Source organism: Rhinoderma darwinii, chromosome 13, assembly GCF_050947455.1.
Source record: "Rhinoderma darwinii isolate aRhiDar2 chromosome 13, aRhiDar2.hap1, whole genome shotgun sequence".
Lineage (NCBI taxonomy): Eukaryota > Metazoa > Chordata > Amphibia > Anura > Rhinodermatidae > Rhinoderma > Rhinoderma darwinii.
Genome location: NC_134699.1, coordinates 53860175 through 53882094, shown reverse-complemented (window position 1 = coordinate 53882094; position 21920 = coordinate 53860175). Strand labels below are relative to the sequence as shown.

At 44.0% G+C, this 21920-nt stretch overlaps 2 protein-coding genes across 4 annotated transcripts in view; one reads left to right on the top strand and one right to left on the bottom strand.

The window, feature by feature from the left end:
• The window catches only part of SLC16A3 (solute carrier family 16 member 3), a 145458-nt gene that overhangs the window by 5351 nt on the left and 118187 nt on the right, over positions 1-21920 (top strand). The window lies entirely within an intron of this gene.
• The window catches only part of CCDC57 (coiled-coil domain containing 57), a 58311-nt gene continuing 51092 nt past the window's right edge, over positions 14702-21920 (bottom strand). For both annotated transcript variants that reach the window (XM_075846056.1, XM_075846055.1), the window contains one exon: positions 14702-15128. In XM_075846056.1, the coding sequence (XP_075702171.1) occupies positions 14974-15128 (155 nt within the window). In that variant the 3' untranslated portion in view covers positions 14702-14973. The remainder of the gene's footprint in view (positions 15129-21920) is intronic.

Genomic DNA, 21920 nt, shown 5'->3' with positions numbered 1-21920 from the left:
ACACTGGTAATGTTCTCTGCTGATAAACAAGAAGTGTCAGGGATGTGTTGGTTCTATCCCCAGGATCTCCTCCTTGTATCTCAGTTTTGAAAGTATTTCACCAGTGCAGGTTCACAAGGCGAGGCATTCTTTTAAAGGAGAAATGCATTGCCCTGTTGAGCGTCCGCCGCTTGCCAAAATATTAACAAGCACAAGCAACAAACAACAAACAACAAACAACAAACTCGTATAAGTGAGACCACCAGCTACCACACAAGCAGCATGCAGGATGCTTTGAACCTAGGGACATTGGCTAACTACATAGCAAACCAGGCCTAGGCACTCAGCCACCATGCTGTCATACTGCCCACCCCTCCCCAATGTGATCTAAAGTTTTTCTTGTTGAAGGTTTGATTACCCATTCTTAAAAGATGTGAAAACTGCCTCCTTGTAAAGCTGCCGTGCAGCTAGCTCACAGCTTGTGTGATCCAAGTTGAGTGCAGGAATCACTTCTATACAATGTGGGTTCTAGCCCCCATGTTGTCCTCCTGGTGACCTTGGGCAGCTCCCCCTTTCCCAAAGTGCTGCCTATGGAGGGATGGATTCTGATACCTGTTTGAGTGATGAGTATATTGCTGAAATCTGCAATAATCTACTATATAAATACAGCTGTCTCAAAAGAGACTTTCTTTACATAATTAGCTTTCTTATGCAGCAACAATCTCATCGCACTACTATAATCTCCACCCAGTAAATTACCATTTTGAACAATCAACCATCAGGATTTGAACCAAGGACTGCACAGAAGACGTTTAGCTGTTTAGACACCACTTAACCACAACACCACCATCTCTCATTGGCAACATAGCTTTCTTATTGTCCCCATAAGACCAAATTGAGCAGGAATAAGAACATGTCATCTTTGGAAGAGTTTGTTGCCAGCTCTCAACAGCAGAGGTAGCACACTGGTAATGTTCTCTGCTAATAAACTAGAAGTGTCAGGGACATGTTGGTTCTATCCCCAGGATCTCCTCCTTGTGTCTCAGTTTTGAAAGTCTTTCACTGGTGCAGGTTCATAAGGCGAGGCATCCTTTTAAATAAGAAATGCATGGCCCTGTTGAGCGTCAGCCACTTGCCAAAATTGTTGGAAAAACATCACCAAGCACAAGCCCGTATAAGTGAGGAGACCACCATCTACCACACAAGCAGCATGCAGGATGTTTTGAACCTAGGGATGTGGGCTAACTACATAGAAAACCATGCCTAGGCACTTAAGCCCCAAGCCACCATGCTGTCATACTGCCCACCCCTCCCCAATGTGATCTAAAGTTTTTCTTGTTGAAGGTTTGATTACCCATTCTTAAAAGATGTGAAAAACTCCTCCTTGTAAAGCTGCCGTGCAGCTAGCTCACAGCTTGTGTGATCCGAGTTGAGTGCAGGAATCACTTCTATCCAATGTGGGTTCTAACCCCCATGTTCTCCTGCTGGTGACCTTGGGTGGCTCCCTCTTTCCCAAAGTGCCACCTATGGAGAGATGGATTCTGATACCTGTTTGAGTAATGAGTATATTGCTAAAATCTGCAATAATCTACTATGTAAATAATCTACTATATAAATACAGCTGTCTCAAAAGAGACAGCTGCATAAGTAACTTTCTTTACATAATTAACTTTCTTACACAGCAACAATCTCATTGCACTACCTCCACACCACCCAGCAAAGTACTATTTTGGACAACACACACATCAGGATTTGAACCAAGCACTGCACAGAAGACATTTACCATTCAGACACCACCTAACCACCAGCTCACATTGGCATTTTAGCTTTCTTATTGTCCACATAAGACCAAATGAAATCATTTCTACCAGCAGGAATAAGAACATGTCATCTTGGGAAGAGTTTGTGGCTTGCTCTCAACAGCAGAGGTAGCACACTGGTAATGTCATCTGCTGATAAACTAGAGGCGTCAGGGATGTGTTGGTTCTTTTCCCTGGATCTCCTTCTTGTGTCTCAGTTTTGAAAGTCTTTCACCAGTGCAGGTTCACAAGGCAAGGCATCCTTTTAAAGGAGAAATGCATTTCCATGTTGAGCGTCAGCCGCTTGCCAAAATTGTTGGAAAAACATCACCAAACACGTATAAGTGAGGAGAACGCCATCAACCACACAAGCAGCATGCAGGATGCTTTGAACCTACAGAAATGGGATAACACAATAGCACACCAGGCCTAGGCACTTAAGCCCCAAGCCACCATGCTGTCATGCTGCCCCCTCCTCCACTGTGATGTAAAGTTTTTCTTGTTGAAGGTCGAATTACCCGTTTTTAAAAGATGTGAAAAAGGCATATTTGTAAAGCTGCTGTGCAGCTAGCTCACAGCTTGTGTGATCCAAGTTGAGCACAGGAATCACTTCTATCCAATGTGGGTTCTAACCCCCATGTTGTCCTCCTGGTGACCTTGGGCTGCTCCCCCCTTCCCAAAGTGCCACCTATGGAGAAATGGATTCTGATACCTGTTTGAGTAATGAGTATATTGCTAAAATCTGCAATAATCTACTATATAAATACAGCTGTCTCAAAAGAGACAGCTGCATAAGCAACTTTCTTTACATAATTAACTTTCTTATGCAGCAACAATCTCATTGCACCACCTCCACACCACTATAATCTCCACCTAGCAAATTACCATTTTGGACAATCCACTCATCAAGATTTGAACCTTTGACTGCACAGAAGACACTCACCATTCAGACACCACTTAATCACCACACCACCAGCTCTTATTGGCATCTAAGCTTTCTTATTTTCCCCATAAGACCAAATGAAATCATTACTTCCAGCAGGAATAAGAACATGTCATCTTTGGAAGAGTTTGTGGTCAGCTCTTGGCAGCAGAGGTAGCGCACTGGTAATGTTCTTTGCTGATAAACCAGAGGAGTCAGGAACTCATTGGTTCTATCCCCAGGATCTCCTTCTTGTGTCTCAGTTTTGAAAGTCTTTCACCAGTGCAGGTTCACAAGGCACGGCGTCCTTTTAAGGGAGAAATGCATTGCCATGTTAAGCGTCAGCCGCTTGCCAAAATTGTTGGAAAAACATCACCAAACTCATATAAGTGAGGAGACTGCCATCTACCACACAAGCAGCATGCATTGAACCTAGGGACATGGGCTAACTCCATAGCAAACCAGGCCTAGGCACTTAAGCCCCAAGCCACCACACTGTCATACTGTCCAGCCCCTCCCCAATGTCATGTAAAGTTTTTCTTTTGAAGGTTTGATTACCCATTTTTAAAGGATGTGAAAAAATGCATCCCTGTAAAGCTGCTGTGCAGCTAGCTCACAGCTTGTGTGATCCAAGTTGAGCACAGCAATCACTTCTATACAATGTGGGTTCTAACTCCCATATTGTCCTCCTGGTGACCTTGGGCTGCTCCCCCTTTCCCAAAGTGCCACCTATGGAGGAATGGATCCTGATACCTGTTTGAGTAATGAGTATATTGCTGAAATTTGCAAAATTGACTATATAAATATAGCTGTCTCAAAAGAGACCGCTGCATAAATAACTTTCTTATGCAGCAACCTCACTGCACTTCCTCCACACCACTCAGAAAACAACCCTCAGCAGAGCCCCCTTTTAGGCAAGGACACACATCAGTAGTTGAACCAGGGTCTGCACAGATGACACTCACTTTTTAGGGTGCAGCTTAAGCACCAGACCACCAGCTCAGGTTGATCTCTGGGCTTTCTTATTGTTGTTCCCATGAGACCAAATGTAATAGTCACGTCCAGCAGGAATAAGATTATGTCATCTTTGGAAGAATTTGCAGGTGGCTCTTGATGCCAGAAGTAGTGCACTGGTAATGTTCTCTGCTAATAAATTCAGAGTGAGAAATGTGTGGGTTCGATCCCCAGGATCTCCTCCTTGAAGACCTTTTGCGAGTGCAGGTTCACAAGGCGAGGCATCCTTTTAAAATAGAAATGCATTGCCCTGTTGAGCGTCAGTATATTGCCAAGATTGTTGTCACTCTTAAGCACAAGTAGCAAACTCGTATAAGTAAGAATGCCACCTACCACACAAGCTTTGAACTCAGGCGCATGGGCAAAATGCAAAGCAAACCCGGCCTAAGCATTTAAGCTCTAAGCCAAAGCATGGTTATGCCCGCCCGCCCCCCCCCAATGTGATCTAAAGTTTATCTTCATAAAAGTCTGCTCACCTTTTTTTATTTCTTTTTTATTTTAAGAGGTGAAAAATGTTTCCATGGAGCTGCTGTGCAGCGGGCTCACAGCTTACGTGATCTGAGTTGAGCACAGGACTTGCTTCTGTACAATGTGGGTTCTAATCCCCACATTGTCCTCTTGGTAACCATGGGCAGCTCCCACCTTTCCCCAAGTATCACCTATTGAGTGATGGATTACGATATGTTTGAGTGATGAGTATAAAGCAGCAACAATGAACCTGCCTGGCCTCCGCACCACTATAAACACCACCCAGCAGAGTTCCCTTTTAGACAAGGCCACACATCAGGATTTGAACACGGAAGACACTCACTGTTTAGACACCACTTAATCACCAAATCACATGGATTGTGCTCAGTTTGGTCTCTTATCCCTCTCATTGTCTCCATAAGGCTGGTTTCACACGAGCACATTAACGTCCGTAACGGACGGACGTATTTCGGCCGGAAGTCCCGGACCGAACACAGTGCAGGGAGCCGGGCTCCTAGCATCATAGTTATGTACGACGCTAGGAGTCCCTGCCTCTCCGTGGAACTACTGTCCCGTACTGAAAACATGATTACAGTACGGGACAGTTGTCCCGCAGAGAGGCAGGGACTCCTAGCATCGTACATAACTATGATGCTAGGAGCCCGGCTCCCTGCACTGTTCGGGACTTCCGGCCGAAATACATCCGTCCATTACGGACGTTAACGTGCTCGTGTGAACCCAGCCTAAGACTAAATGTAAACGACTCTTCCAGCAGGAATAAGAACATGTCATCTTTGGAAGAAGTTGCAGCCGGCTCTCGACAGCAGAAGTAGTGCACTGGTAAAGTTTTCTGCTGATGAATTAGATGAATCAGGAACATGCAGGTTTTGTCCCCAGGATCTTCACAAGTTGCATGCAGCAAACCCAGGTACAACAACATGGTGTTCCTGAACTCAGCACTTTAGCCCCAAGCCCCCCAGTCACAGCGCTCTCATGAGACGACATGGTCAAATGTGACTTCTGGTAAAAGGCAGATTACCACACTTTTTTTTTTTATGAGGTGAGAAATGTGATCTGGTGGAGCCGTCGTCCTGCAGCTTATGTGTTCAGACACAACAGTAAATGCCACTAGCACCTTATTAGTAAAACGTTTTATCGCCGGCAGCTGAAAAAGATATTCGCAGGACTGACAGGATTTTAAAAAAATGGATATTTCTTGTTAAAGAATGGCAGTAGGAAACATCATGTCTCCACAGGAGCGCTTCTTTAAGGGTTGTAGGAACCTCAATATAAATTAAGTAGAAAAAGAAATTACACAATCAAATTACAAAGACGTGATATTTTTTTTCTTTTTAACCCCTTCCCGACATTTGACGTATCCATACGCCAAAGTCGGGTAGGGGAAGTATGGAGCGGGCTCACGCACAATGCCGGTGTCGGCTGTATGTTACAGCCGACACTTCAGAGTAACTAGCGGCATCGCGCTCGATCCCGCTAGTTTAACTAGTTAAATGCCACGGTCAATACCGACCGCAGCATTTAAATCCTCAGAAAGAGGGGGGCGACCCCCTCTAACAGATCATCGCACCCCCCCGCAACGCAATCGCGGTAGGGGGGGCGATGGTTGCTATGGCTGCCTGGGGGCTTAATGAACGCCCCCAGGTCCGCCATCTTTGTACACCTATTAAGCCCTGCCTCCGGCAGGGCTTAATAGGTGCCTGTCAGAATCACAATATACTGCAATACATTAGTATTGCAGTATATCGTGCAAGCGATCTAACGATCACTGGTTGAAGTCCTCTAGGGGGACTAATAAAAAAATCAATTAAAAATGAGTTAAATAAATTTTCTTTTTTACACTTAGGTTTTTTACTTGTAAAAGTAGTAAAATATAGAAAAAACTATATATATTTGGTATCGCCATAATCGTATTGACCCGCAGAATAAAGTTAACATGTTGTTTTAATTGAACAGTGAATTCCGTAAAAACGGCGGGTGAAAAACCATGGAGGAATCGCTGTTTTTTTATTTTCTACCCCACAAATAATTTTTTCCCCGTTTCCTAGTACATTATACGGCAAAATAAATGGTGCTACGAAAAACTACAACTCGTCCCGCAAAAATCAAGCTCTCATAGTACTATATTGACGGAAAAATAAAGACGTTATGGCTTCTGGAATGTGGGGAGGAAAAAACGAAAATGAAAATCTGAAAAAGGGCTGCGGCGGGAAGGGGTTAAAGACTATCTTGAAAGAGCAAATATAAAGCAAGAACATTTTTATTATTTTTTACATACAAAGAAAGACAAACAACAGGAGGCAAGATGATCATTTTAGGCACGACTCCGAGCAGTAAAGCTCATTTAAAGTGCATATGGTCGTCCCCCCCATCACCTTCATTTATTAGCCCTTCTTCTCCACACTGTACAGTAGTTTATACTTCTTATTTATACTAAAGATATTGCACAAATATTATACAAGAGAACGGTGTCAGTAACATCTAGAGAAGCCGAGTAGTTTATTAAAGGGGTTTTCCACCTTCTGACAACTGATAACCTATCCACCAGATAGGTCATCAGTACATGATCTGTGGGGTTCCAACCCCCCGACCCTGCAAAGATCAGCTGGTCCGGTGCCTTCGTGCACTGGACTTACATGCCGGAAGCAGTTGGCTCCGGCCACGGAATAGCGGCCGAGCTTCTACAGCACGGCCACTATGCTATGTATGGAGCCAACTGCTTCCGACTCCGTGCATCGCATTATGTGCCATAACATCCGGTGCCCGCAAGCCACTGAAGCGGTTTAACGGTGCAGGGTCTGGGTGCCGGACCCGCACCGATGATATACTGATGACCTATCCGGTGGATAGGTCATCAGTTGTCAGAAGGTGGAAAATCCCTTTAACGGATTACGTCTAAACCAACTTTCTGTAGCACTTGTTAGAGCCGGGCCACCATAGATGACACATCTGAGAACAGTTTTGAGACCGACAGAGATTTTGGTTTTCGCAATGTTTTCTGCTTCCGGGGTTTTTAGATCATTTCATAGGTTTTTAAACTTTTATTGACAAATACATCAAGTTTATGCAAAGACTCAATATTTACAGTGTTGACCCTTATTTTTCAAGACTTCGGCAATTCGCTCTGCCATGCTGGATGTCAGCTTCTGGGCCAAATCCTGACTGATGACCAATTCTTACCTAATCAGTGCTTGGAGTCTATCACAATTTCTGTGTTATTGTTTTGTCCACCCACTTTTTGAGGAGTGACCATAGGGTCTCAATGGAATTGAGATCTGGGGAGTTTTCTGGCCATGAACCCAAAATGTCAAAGTTTTATTCACCGAGCCCCTTAGTTCTCACTTTTGCCTTGTGTAATGGTCAGTCATGCTGGAAATAGCATTGTTCATCACCAAATTGCTCCTGGATGGTTGGGAGAAGTTGCTCCTGGGTGGCTGGGAGAAGTTGCTCCTGGGTGGCTGGGAAAAGTTGCTCCTGGGTGGCTGGGAGAAGTTGCTCCTGGGTGGCTGGGAGAAGTTGCTCCTGGGTGGTTGGGAGAAGTTGCTCTTGGAGGATGCTTAGATACCCTTCTTTATTCATGATAGTATTCTTAGGCAAAGTTTTGAGCCCACTCCCTTGGATGAAAAGAAACCCCACACATGAATGGTTTTTAGGATGCTTTACTGTTGGCATGACGCAGAACTCATGGTAGTGCCCACCCTTTCTTCTCTGGAAAATCATTCTTCCAAATGTCCCAAATAGTCTGAAGGGGGCTTCATCAGAGAAAATAAATTTACCCCAGTCCTCTGCAGTCCAATCCCGGTACTTCCTGTAGAGGACTTCCCTCAATGTTTTTCTAGGAGAGAAGTGGCTTCTTTGCTGCCCTCCTTAACACCAGGCCAGCCTCCATAAGCCTTCACCTCACTGTGCGTGCAGATGCACTGACACCTGCCTGCTGCCATTCCTGAGCAAGCTCTGCACCGGTGTAGAACCAATCCCGTAGCTTAATTCTCTTTAGGATACGGTCCTGGCACTTACTGGACTTTCTTGGGTGCCCTGAAGCTTTCTTCGAACCTCTCTTCTTGAAGTTATTGATGATCCGATAAATGGTTAAAGGGGTTTTCCCAGCAGGGACATTTATGACATGGGTCCCACATCTGGGGCCCGCACCTATCTCTAGAACGGGGCCCCCTAAACTCTGTTCTACCGCTCTGTGTTGCGGCTGAATGAGGTGAATTCCGACCATAAAAAAGGTTATATGGTTTTGAGTTACAAAAACAGCGTATCTCGCTGAGCTACGCTGTTTCTGTAAGTCCCATACAACTGAATGGTAGTTACGGAAACAGCGTAGCTCAGCGAGCTACGCTGTTTTCTTCTTCATGGTCGAAAATCACACGCATTAGCAGCATCACAGATCGGAAGAACAGGGTTTTGGGTGCCCCGCTCTAGAGATAGGCGTGGGTCCCAGACGGTGGCCGGACTGGGACTTAAAATCAGCCCTGCCATTTTTAAGCACACAGGCCCACCGCAGGCCATACGCAGCCGCTAGTTTTGGGCTGGGACCACCTTTCAGCAATACAAGACACAGGGAGACTTATTAAAACAGGTGTAAATGAAAAGAGGAATAGTTCCTGATAGCTCCAACTCCAATGAATCCACTGCGTTCCCACGAGAATAATGAACATGCTCATTATTGTAGAGGATTTTTTTTCGCAGAACCAAAAAAAATTGAAGCAGACTTATTTCTGATGTATGTGAATGGGGTATAAAATAGCCCATTCACTATTAATGGATGCAAAATGTTAGTGGATTTGAAAGGGATTTGGGTGTGGAATCAGGGACTTAATCAAATCCTGATTGCGTGATCATGGCCTAATACTAACGTATAAAGATTGCAAATTATACCAGTATACAATGCTAAAATATCACCATCATGTAACTAAATAGTATGATTTCAATTTTATATACACACACGCACACACGCTGCATTCATGCCACTCACACCTAGGACACATGCGCACACACACCACTCACACTTATGACTCATGCGCAGTACATATATACAGCACCAGAACAAAGCTCAGTACATATATACAGCAGCAAAACAAAGCTCAGTACATGTATACAGCACCAGAACAAAGCTCAGTACATAAATACAGCATCAGAACCAAGCTTTGCACATACATACAGCTCCGTACATAAATACAGCACCAGAACAAAGCTCCGTACAAAAATACAGCACCAGCACAAATACAGCTCAATTTAGTGTAACGCCTGCCATATAGGTTTGTATGGCGTAAAACTACAGCTCCCAGCATGGACCGAACAATGGTAAGGATATGCTGGGAGTTGCTCTTTCACAAAAAAAAAATTATACTGCCCATAATCTCGCTGCAGATCATAGAGTGACTACAGTACTGATTAGAGGCAGAATAAACATTTATATTAAGTGACCCACCAGTGACGATCTCAGATTCTAGTTGTTCTTTTTCTCTTTTCTTCTGCATCCAGTCCAGATCTCTAGGTTGATTTCTCCCGGCCACTACGCATTTCTGCAGAGTTTGCCGCTCAGATTTCTTCAGCTACTCACTATTCAAAAATAGCTTCATACACTGCACCTCTAATTATAATAGCACCATACACTGTGTCCCCGATTATAATAGCACCATACACGGTGTCCCTGATTATAATAGCACCATACACTGTATCCCACACACACACAGACTGCTCCCCGTAGATAGTGCCCCCATAGAGCCCCATGTAGTGTCCCCAAAGAGCGACCCCTGTATATAGTGCCCCACATATAGCCCCCTGTAGATGGTGCCCCACATGGCATCATCGTGCCGCTAGCATCGTTGAAAGGCAAGTCACTGTAAAGCAGGTACGCTTAGTGCAGGAGGGAGTGGTGGCGGTTGGTTTCAGAGGCGGCTCCGCCTAGGGCCGATTCCAGCTTTTCTGCCGCCTGAGGCGAAAATTTAAATGGCGCCCCCCAGCTCTTGATTGGCATCCCCGTGACTGTTCTACATTACTACCAGCCTTCTCCATTGCCTTTTACTCCCTTGGCATGCATGGTGCCGCGATTAAGCCGGGCAGAGTACACCTCGCTGAATGGTGCGTGCTCATGGAGTACAAGGCAATAGTGCATCCAAGAAAGTTGAAGGAGACTGGTAGTGATGTATAACAGTCAGGGGATGTCAACCAAGCATGGGAAGGTGGGTTTGCAGTTAGGACTGTGTGACTCTACAGGATAGCGGCACCGACCCATAACCCTTAATAGAGCAATTAGCATATAGTGTGCACTATTTTAAAAGTTGATTTTATGGATTTTACTGTATCTGAAACAAACATACAGGGGAATGTTTGGAAATGTTGTCAGGTCATGTATTACTGCATGGTGGCGGTTCAAGGTCTAAAACAACCAGACAGGTTCCAATTAAATAAACAATGAATTGCAACAATGGAATCTGCTCTGCAATTTTGTATTATAAATATATCCTATATAATTACAGGACCAGAACCAAGCTCATACATACATATATACAGGACCAGAACCAAGCTCATACATACATATATACAGGACCAGAACCAAGCTCATACATACATATATATATACAGGACCAGAACCAAGCTCATACATACATATATACAGGACCAGAACCAAGCTCATACATACATATATACAGGACCAGAACCAAGCTCATACATACATATATACAGGACCAGAACCAAGCTCATACATACATATATACAGGACCAGAACCAAGCTCATACATACATATATACAGGACCAGAACCAAGCTCATACATACATATATACAGGACCAGAACCAAGCTCATACATACATATATACAGGACCAGAACCAAGCTCATACATACATATATACAGGACCAGAACCAAGCTTAGTACATATATACATCACAAGAACAACACACACACACACACACACACACACACACACACACACACACACACACACACACACACACACACACACACACACACACACACACACACACACACACACACAGAGCCAAGCTCAGTACATAAATACAACACCAAAACAAAGCTCAGTACAAATACATTTCGGTACAGAGATCATTTGCTAAGTCAGGTTAGCAGCTTCCAGTATGACCTGAACAATGGTAATATATATATATATATATATATATATATATATATATATATACATACACACACACACACATATATATATATATTATATATACACACACACATATATATATATATATATATATACACACACACGCACGCCAGCCGACAGTCTCCCTTTCCCACGTCCCGACGAAGGTAACAGCAGAAGGTAGGGAGGTTGTGTGAAGAGTAGGGAAGGGGGAGCTTTTAAAGTAGCAGAGGGAGTTTTAGTAATAGCAGCACAGACTACGGCTGCTATTACAGTCGGACAGCAGTTCTTAGCTGCTGTGCCGCCCCCTTAGAAATGCTGTACCCTGCCGCCTGACACACTGATCGTTTGGACGGCCAGCAGGCGGCCCACTGTTCATCGGCCCATCTGGCATTTGCCAGAACTGCCAGTCCAGCCCTGCCTACAAGGTCTCTCAGGTCAGGACTTTTGACTCCATTCCCACATGGACTTGTTTTTGAATTTCAGATCATTGTTTTGCTACATAACCCTAATATGCTCCGATCCCTGTAAAGATATATTCCAGACCTAAAATTGAAAGTGAAGAATCCCGTTAAGACTTTTCTTCTATAGTAAAATGTTAAATTCAAGATCCTTTCAATAATGGAAAGTAGTCCAGGTCAGGAGGCAGCAAAGTAGATCACACCAGCACTGGATTTGGCTATTGGTAGGATCTTCTTAGGGTATGTTCACACGGCTTATTTTCAGCCGTTAACACCCCAAAAAATGACTGAAAATACAGAAGCGGAATGCCTCCAAACATCTGCCCATTGATTTCAATGGGAAAAACGGCAGTTCGTTCCGACGGGACGTTTTTTTACGCGACTGTTTGAAAAAAACGGCATGTAAAAAAACGACCCGTAAAAAGAAGCGCATGTCACTTCTTGAGACATTTTTGGAGCAGCTTTTCATTGGGTTAATAGAAAAACAGCTCCAAAAACGGCCACAAAAAATGCATCAAAATACGCTTGATGCTTAAAAAATGGCCGAAAATCAGAGGCTATTTTCCTTTGAAAACAGCTCCGTAATTTACAGCCGTTTTTTGTTTAGCGTGTGAACATGGCCTTACTGTGAAATGCCGACATAATGGGATATGTAGTTAAAAAAGTTACACGTCTGTCTCATCTGTCCGGAGAACATAGGGGAGATTTCTTAAAGCTGCTGCAAAAGAAATGTGGAGCAATTGGCCGCAGCAACCAATCAGATTCCAGCTCTTTATATTGCTATGGTCGACCATGTATATTAACCCTTTACTGAAGTGTTTTTGTGGAAACTCTGTGGGACTTCCTCACACTTATAGCAGACAGGCCTAGATTCAACAGGACTTTCTATAATTAAGCTGAAGCTCATATTTAACTAAATTTGCCCAAATGGTGTGGAGTAACTAACCAAGGGGGCAGTTACTTTTTTAAACTGGCGATTTGGGTGTTTTACAGCATTGCTCCTTTTAGGGGTATTCTGATTACCAATTTTGATGGTATATATGGATATACTGTATGTCTTCAATGTCTGACCAAATGGGCCCCTTCCGATCAGGCATTAATCTTACATCCTATCTATATACCACTAATGTCATTATAAGGGCTTAAATCAACGGCCGTCACACGGACGCATGTAATTCAATGGGGCCGTTCACACGGCCTTTGTTTCAATGGACCGTGTGAAGGGTCCGTTGAAAAATAGAACATGTCCTATTTTCTTCTGTTTTCACGGATCCCTCCATAGACTCAAGTCTATGAGGATCCGTGAAAACGGGACCCGCATGGAGGCAACGTGGACATGAGTTTCCCCACGTTCATCTGAATAAGCTCTAATAGCCCTTTAACCCCTTCCCGTCGCAGCCAGTTTTAATATTTTCATCCACATGTTTTAAAAGCCATAATTCTTTAATGCGTTCCGTCAACACCGCCTTGAGGGCCTGTTTTTGACGGGACTAGCTGTATATTTTTAATGGCACCATTTACTGTACCATATAATTTAAAATTTTTAGTGTTAAACATTGATTATAGCAAAGTACATGTGCACTTGCAGATTTACAGCGGTTTTTACTGCGTTTCCGTTGCGCAAACGCTGTAAAAACCGCAACAAAACGAAGCTGTTGCGGAATTAATGCTTCTCACTGAAGTCTATGGGTCAAACACGCAGCATCTCTGCATTGAACACGCAGCATAAATCAACATGCTGCGGAATGGAAAGTCGCATCGCAGAGCGCTTTCCGCAGGACTTTGGTGGGGTTTATTCTGCAACGCGGACATGACATTTTCTAAATCTCATTCACTTTGCTGCTACTGTAAATGCTGTGGAATTTCCGAACAGAATTCAGTTACGGAAATTCTGCAACGTTTATGCTACGTGGGAACCCGGCCTAAAGCCCTGTCTCTGGCAAGGCTTTATAGGCGTAACCTAATGGCCGTTAGAGCAGGGTGTCAACTGTAATATACAGCCGACACCCGCTGTAGATGGAGCGGCTTCAGCTCCTAAGCCCTCTCCATACTTCTGGTGTATATGTATGTGAACCCCCTCCATACTCACCCCCCCCCCCCCCCTTCTGACTTCCACCAGCCATATACGGCAGATGTCGGGAACCAAGCTATTGATTTAGGCAGGTTCCAATAGTCTAATATTACATTTTGTAAAAGAAAAATAAAGCTTTTAGTTTGATAATTTAATACCTGGGTACATCTAGAGGGGACAAATATGTTATACTGACAATTTATCAAGAGGTGGAGAGTTTATCAACAGGTTATATGCAATTATAAATGTTACGTAGACAGACCGTGATTTACCTTATCACGGTCATAGATTAAAAATAGCATAGCCTTGCGATAGGAACCATAGGATGCGTACGCTTCAGTGGAGATCACCATAGTCACCCTCATTTCTGCAGAACTACTTGTCCATGTATTGATGATGGACCACGGCACTTCGCCTGACAATTCTCAAAGGTAAATGGACATTGGTTTGTCTTTATGGCCTCTAAGGTGTACCATTAATGTGCAGCAGATCCAGCAAGAGCTTAATATCAAGTATAGAGTACTTACAATTGTGGCACTTGTGCCTGGTACGGGGCCATGGCATTAGAGTACCGCCATGATGGCTAATTTTGGCTCTTCACTGACTTTCCGAATTATAGACAATTCGTAAATATAAGTTCAATGATCTACTGAAGTGTGAAGTGGCTGCTTCATTGACTTTAGGTTTCTGAGATGACACTACAACTTAAAGAGGACTTGTCACTAGGTTGTAATAGGTGAACTAGTTAACTGACCTGAATAGCTCTGTCTCCCGGATTCCAGCGTTGTTTTTCTTTTTTCCCTGGACCCCCCTGTTCTAGAGATATGGCTACTGTTGTGTTGGCTCCCTGTATGCTAATTTGCTGTAGTTAGCCAATAGGGCGTGAACTACCCCCATGCTGCCTCACGCTGATGGGTCAGCATCGGAGGCAGGGAAGATAGCTCCACCCCTTTGGCTAACTACAGAAAATTTAAATAGAGGGAGTCAACATAACAGTAGCCATATCTCTGAAACGGGGAAGTCCAGGAAAAAGAAAAACAGCACTGCGATCAGTGAGACAGCGCTATTCAGGTCAGTTACCAGTTCAACTTATAGGACCTAGTGACAGATTCTCTGTAATCAATCTCGCATGTTATAGTTCCGGATTTTGGGGGTGTTGTGAGATCCTCTGCTCTTTGTGTGTCTGGTATTCATTGGCTGGCTTGGCTTGCCAGGATCTTTCCGCAAGGATGGATTTTGATTCCGCAGTCCCGGCTGACTTCTTGTAGTGGGCACTGTATGTAAAAAAATAATAATAATAAATAAATAAATGACTAATAAATAAATATATGCAAAGCATAGGCTCATCTTCAGACTGCATTTTACAGTTTACATATAGAATCAATCTACATAGAAAGCGGTTTCAGCTCAGCAGAATTGTAAATCCAGCTCTGGATTATAAAAGGTATTTTCGCGAGCTGTGACACAAGAGGTCAAGTCGCTAATATATCCATCTGCTGCGACAAACCTCACTACCAAAGAGGTAACAGCATTAAGATGGTTGAAGGAAAATAAACAATTAATTATCAAGCCTGCTGACAAGGGACGGAACATTGTGATCATGGAACGAGAATACTATGTAGCAGAATCCATGCGACAATTGAGCAATCCAGATACTTACACCAAATTGAGTGGAGATCCCACAAGTGGATATATCCAAAAACCCTGCTCTCTTTTGAGAAAAGGTATGACATTAAATGTTTTTTTCCAAACGCAAGGAAGAGCGATTATTACCTGAAAATCCTGTCAAACCATACTGGTATTTTTTTACCTAAAATCCACAAGACCTATATCAATCCACCAGGAAGGCCCATCGTGGCGGGCAGAGGTTCAGTAACTGGTACCTACGCCCTCTATTACAAAGTGTTCTCTAATATTTGCTAGATACCAATGCACTAGTACAAAATGTTATTGATTTCCAGTGGGATGAAGGTGATAGCCTTGACACTATTGACGTGACAAGTCTATATCCCAGAACACTGATGGCCTAAGTGCCATCAGATCTTTTTTGGATAGAACAGGAAAAAGTGAGGAAACCATAAATTCTATTTGTGAGTCACTTGACTTTGTGCTCACTCAATGTTTTTTGCTTTGGAGAGCAATGGTTTGCACAATGTACTGGTACAGCAATGGGGACCCACGTTGCCCCTACATATGCAAATTTATTTTTGGCCAGATGGGAATAAAAAAAATAAATATATATATATATATATATATAATGTTAACAATCCGTATAGTAAATATATTAGACACTGGTATAGATTTATCGACGATGTCATAATAGTGTGGTCGGGGACACAAGAACAGTTTGATGAATTTATGGAGTACATTAATATCAATGATGTGAATATGGAATTTACAGCTCAATTTGGAGGCACTACGGTTCCTTGATGTTAAAATAACAGTAGATGAGAACGGTTTAATATACAAGTGGTTTTCACAAACCCACAGCTACTAATGCCCTCTTACATCATAAAAGTTTTCATCCACCTCATATTAAAAGCTCATTACCTTATGGACAATTCCTTAGGTTAAAAAGAATTAATAGTGATCACAATAAGTTTTCATTTCAATGGGCCCCATTCATTTGCCATGGTCTGTGCATTGCCCAGGAGCCTGGACCGCAAAAAGAACGGACATGTCTTATTACGGCCGTGTTCTGTGATCCAGTCTCATAGAAATGAATGCACGCAGCCATGTGCACGGCCCGCAGAGGACACTCCATGGCCGTCCGAGCAGCAAATTACACTACGGTCGTGTGCATGAGGCCTTAGTTGGGTACCTTTGTAAACTGTAATCTACCCTATTTTTCGGACTAAACAACGCAGTTTTTAGCAAGAATAAATCTTGCTAAAAAGTCCCTGCGTCTTATAGTCGGCAGTCAGGGGACCCGGGCCCCCTGACCGCTCCTTACTTAACCCTTTCCTGACCCGTGATTTGCCAGCACATCATCGAGCGGGGAGGGGATGATGAATGGAGCGGGCTCACGCGCTGAGCCCCCTCCATACACTGCAGTTGTCAGTTTCTGACACGCTGCACTAACGGCTAGGAACAGTGATGGCGCTGTTCCTGGCCGTTTAACTAGTTGAATGCCGCGGTCAATAGCGACCGCGGCATTTATAAGGGTTTTCCCATGAAGGATATTTATGACATATCCACAGGATATGTCATAAATGTCAGAAAGATGCGGGTCCCACCTCTGGGACCTGCATCTATCTCTAGAACACGGTCCCCTAAGCCCCGTTCTATCTTACCCGGCTCCGCTGTCTCCCGGCCACTTCCTGGTTACATGGTCGAGTTACGGAAACAGCGTAACTCACTGAGCTACGCTGTTTCTGTAACTCCTATAGAACTGAATAGAAGTTACGGAAACTCATCCATGTATTGCAGTGTATTGTACAAACGATCTAATGATCGCTGGTTCAAGTCCCCTAGGAGAACTAATAAAATGTGTAAACATTTTAAGTTAAAAAAAAACAAAACCCTTTTCCCATTTCTCCCCTAGCACAACGTAAAAATAAAAAAATAACACAAAAATTGGTATTGCTGCATCCGTAAAAGTCTGAAACTATTACAAAATAGAATTATTTGACTCACAGTGAACGGTGTAAAAAAATGTTAAAACCCCAGAATCGTTGTCTTTTGGTCGCCATAGCGCTAAAAAGATTTAAATAAAAAGTGATTTAAAAAAAATTGTATGTACCAATAAAAAATGGTGCATACAAGAACTACAGCTCGTCCCGCAAAAAATAAGCCCTCACACCGCTCAAATCATGGAAAAATATAATTTATGCCTTTCAGAATGTGGTGAAACTGAACAAATTTTTTTTTTAACCAATAGTTTTTTCTTTGTAAAAGAAGTCAAATATTAATTTTTTTCCTATTTTCTGTTGTCTAAAACCTGGGTGCGTCTTATAGTCCGAAAAATACGGTACCTAAGCTTTGAATCTCCATTTCTAAGCTATACTTTTAGACTTTTCAGCACCTGAGCCTGCACTACTGAGATTCTGTGGATTTAAATCCCCATCCACATCAATGTACACATACATATATCACTATTCAAGCCAGCAGATGTTGATTTTATTGTGGACATCATGTTATACAGCAGGAGGAGATGAGCAGAATAACTGGTAATTTATTAATTTAACTGTTCATTCAGGGTTTAGGAGTCCAGTGGGCGGACCTAATCACTGATTGACAGCCTTCTATGTATAAGTGTGAATGCAGAGATCGCTGCCTATCAGTGATTAGGTCCACCCACTGGACTCCTAAACCCTGAATGGGGTATATGCGACTTTTTGATCACTTTTTATTTCGGTTTTTTTTAGCGCTAAGGTGACCAAAAAAACAGAAATGTACATGTTTTATATATATATTTTTTTACGCATTCACCGAGCAGGTTAAATAACGCTATATTGTGATAGTTCGGACTTTTACGGACGTGGCGATACCAGTTATGTTAACTTTTTTTTTTTTTTTTTTATAACATTGATTTAGGGGAAAAATTTGCCGGAGGCAAAGCTTCAAAGGAGTACAAAGATGGTAGACCTGGGGGCCTTTGTTAGGACCCCAGGCTGCCATAACAACCGTTGTTACCGGCCGATCGTGCCATAGGGGGGGGGGGCGCGATGGCTTGTTTCAGATGGCTTGACCGTGATCTGATCTTTGATTCCGCCCGTTGCGCTCCATACTTCCCTTTAACCCTCATGACGTACAGTTACGTGATATTGCGTTAAGGGGTTAAGCGAACGTCATCAGGCTTGTTTATTACATACACATATAATTGTGTCCATGGACTTTATAGCCTCTAGTTTTTCGGTCTATATTTCCTGTGTATGTTAACTCCATAGCATAAAATGCTGTAATTACACATGACGGATTATCTTCAGAGGGCTCTCAAAGCAAACTTCGTAGAGGAGGTTCATGCTGGTGAATGATTTACTAACACTCTGCAATGTGTGGCATTTCACCCAGACGGATAGATCATAATAGCCCAATAGCCTGATGTGAACACTGTTGACATTGTGTCTGATGGGGAAGTGGTGCGATAACCCAAAACTCTATGAGGCAATTATGCTGCAGGCCAATGAAACTCAGCAGTTACAAAACACAGCCATGAAGACTAGGTCAAATATTGAAAGTGAAGTCGTATCATACTACATAATATTAACTGTATGCAGGTCTTTTATCTGCTAGCCGGGACTAGAGTCCATATTGTTTATCTGTCCAGAACATAAAGCATTGGATTTCTGATGGCCGCTGGAGGGTAATGTATCCTCTTTGGAGATCCTGCCCTATAAGAGATTACCATAAAAATGGACAATCCAAATATGCTACTACCCAAACAGTGCTGCTTGGATTTTAAGGTGACTTGAATGAAACAGGGTATGGGCAATTGTAGTTACCCAACTTCGGAGTCACTGGACACATTGCGGCACTGGGACCCATCCACTGGTAGCTGACTGCAACTTTGGCGCAATGCGGCTGTGAAGCACAACAGTCACATTCCCAAGCATTAGACTTGTGTGACCCAAGTCGCTGTCCTATATACTTGCTTTAAGGGGTTGTTTGGCCATGGGATCTTTTTTCATACGAATGACCAATCCACAGGATATAAGTAAATGATCGGTGGGGGTCCTACACCTGCACCAATCAGCTGTCCTGGCTGCCTCCGGGCTCCGAATGTTATGCAGTGTTCGGTGCCGGTAGCAGATGGCTCCGGTCTCAGTATAGTGGCCGTGCTGCAAAGCTGCAACTCTGCTTCTATTCATTTGAATGGTAGCAGAGCTGCAGTACTGCAGCACGGCCACTATACGGAGAATGGAGCCATCTGCTTCCGGCATGGACATCCGGGGCGGAGTGCAGGTATTGGACCCCCACCGGTCATCAGTATGAAAAACGGTCCCATGGCTAGACAACCCCTTTAAATTCACCCACAAGTTCATACAGACACACACACACACTTGAGTGACACCACTATAGCAGCCTGAAAATCCCCCTTCCCCTCATCGATAAAAGAAAAAAAAAAAACTTTTCACCCCACAAGTGCTGAAATTGACTCCGTAAACCAGTCTACCCATCACACAGTGAAGTCTTTACCCTGCTTGCACACTCATACCCTGTATTATAAAGGGACTGGTGCTTAGGACACAGCACTTGGCATCTGATACACTAGGAAGGATGTTACGTCAGTCTGGAGGTCATGTACGCAGATAACACAAGTCATGTAGAGCGGTTGTGTAACAGACAGCACACACCACACAACAAACACAGAACGTGAACTAAAGGTTATGACCGGCAGTAACACCTCCAGCCAGGGAAGATTTATCACAGCTCAAACCTCTGGGAATTATTTGCCAGACGTACAAGAAGAGATTTTAAAAAACTGAGGACACTGCATTATTTCTTTAACATATGTCTGAAGGGCTCTTATAGGATTGTACGGTCGAGAGTATGTGAATGGCAACATTCCTGTAAAATTATCATTTATGGTTCAGACCATAAATAATAATTTCCAAATGTTTATTAACTTTGGAAACTAGGGTGGCGTGGCTTAGGCATGGCGGTGTGAGGACGTGTTAGTCTCCAGCTCCGGACTCACCCAGCCGAAAATCGCCCGACAGGGCTCACTCACCAGTCCCCGACGCAGGATGACTAAGGGGAGAAGCCGCAGGAACCTCCCGGACACCTCGGGCACCCCATCCATCGGCCGGTTTCTTCGGTCCACCCTGGACGGCACTCCGCCGCGGTCCTCTTAGACTAGAATAGAGATGGCAACCGACCCAGAGATGTTATATGTAGAGTGCATTTCTACAAGCAGAAAGAGGAGATTGCCCAGAGAGCCTGGGAGAAGGGGGCTGTTCCTTTCAACGGTACCGAGATTACAGTCCTGCCGGATGTCTCAAGACTGACACTCTCCATGCGCAGAATTGTCCGCCCCTTACTTGAAGCGACAAAGGCGGCAGGCGCAACCTACTGGCGGGGACACCCCTTCCACATCATACTTCGCAGGCAGGGGATGTCATTTGCGGTTCGGTCTCCGGATGACCTGGAGGAGGCTTTTCGGTTTTTGCGGTTACCGGACTGAACCCCCGACACCGTTTGCTCTCAGTGGAGGACCGTATCCAGATTCTGGTTTCTCATCTCCCGCCTCGTACAGGAGCTGAGCTGACCGAATCCCGACCTCCAGAGCGACGATCCCCGCAAAGAGACCGTGGAGTCGGGCCCGTTGAACCTCAGCCACCAGGGCGGCGTTCCCCGCGGAGGGACTGATTGATCTTCGGCATTCTTATGTGGACAGTTATTTGCACTTTACCCCCACCTTTTTCTTCCACAGGGTTCTTGGAGGGCGGTGAAGATGGTGTTGCTGGTATTGCTCTGATGACATTTGTATTAGCTGTGGGTCGGGGGGGGGGGGGTGGTTTTTACCGGTTGGGGATGTTTCAACTGCATAACCAAGTGGGGGAAGGTGGGTTCTTGTAATAGTTGATCTGGTGAGTCCGGGGCTTAGAAGCAATTTATTTGTGATATCTAGTTGACTACTGTATTTCTGAGACACTGTTTTTTGCATTGCTGTCTTTCCTCGTTCCCTATTAGGGTTCCGTGTTGCTGTGTCGTGGTTGGAGGCCTTCCTTTGAGGGCGACATAGCTCACGTTGAGTAGTGGAGAGATTTTGTACTCCGACCTTAGAGAAATCGTGTTTTCTTGTTGCTCCTGTCCTGCTGCTTCTGTGTAGGAGCTTTTCTTCTTCTTTTTCTCTTTCTCTCTCTCCCTTTTCTCTATTGTCCATCCCTCAGTCCACTATCATGTCTGACATTACTGTTGTCTCCCTGAACGCACAGGGTCTGAATATCCCCGAAAAGAGGTCCTCCATTCTCCGTCTTCTGTGGAAAAGAAAAGCACACGTGGCATTCCTGCAGGAAACCCACTTTCGGGCTGACTGCATACCGAAGCTCACGGACTCCAATTATCCTGACGGGTATCATAGTGTATCCCCTGACTCCAAGACTAAGGGGGTCTCCATCCTG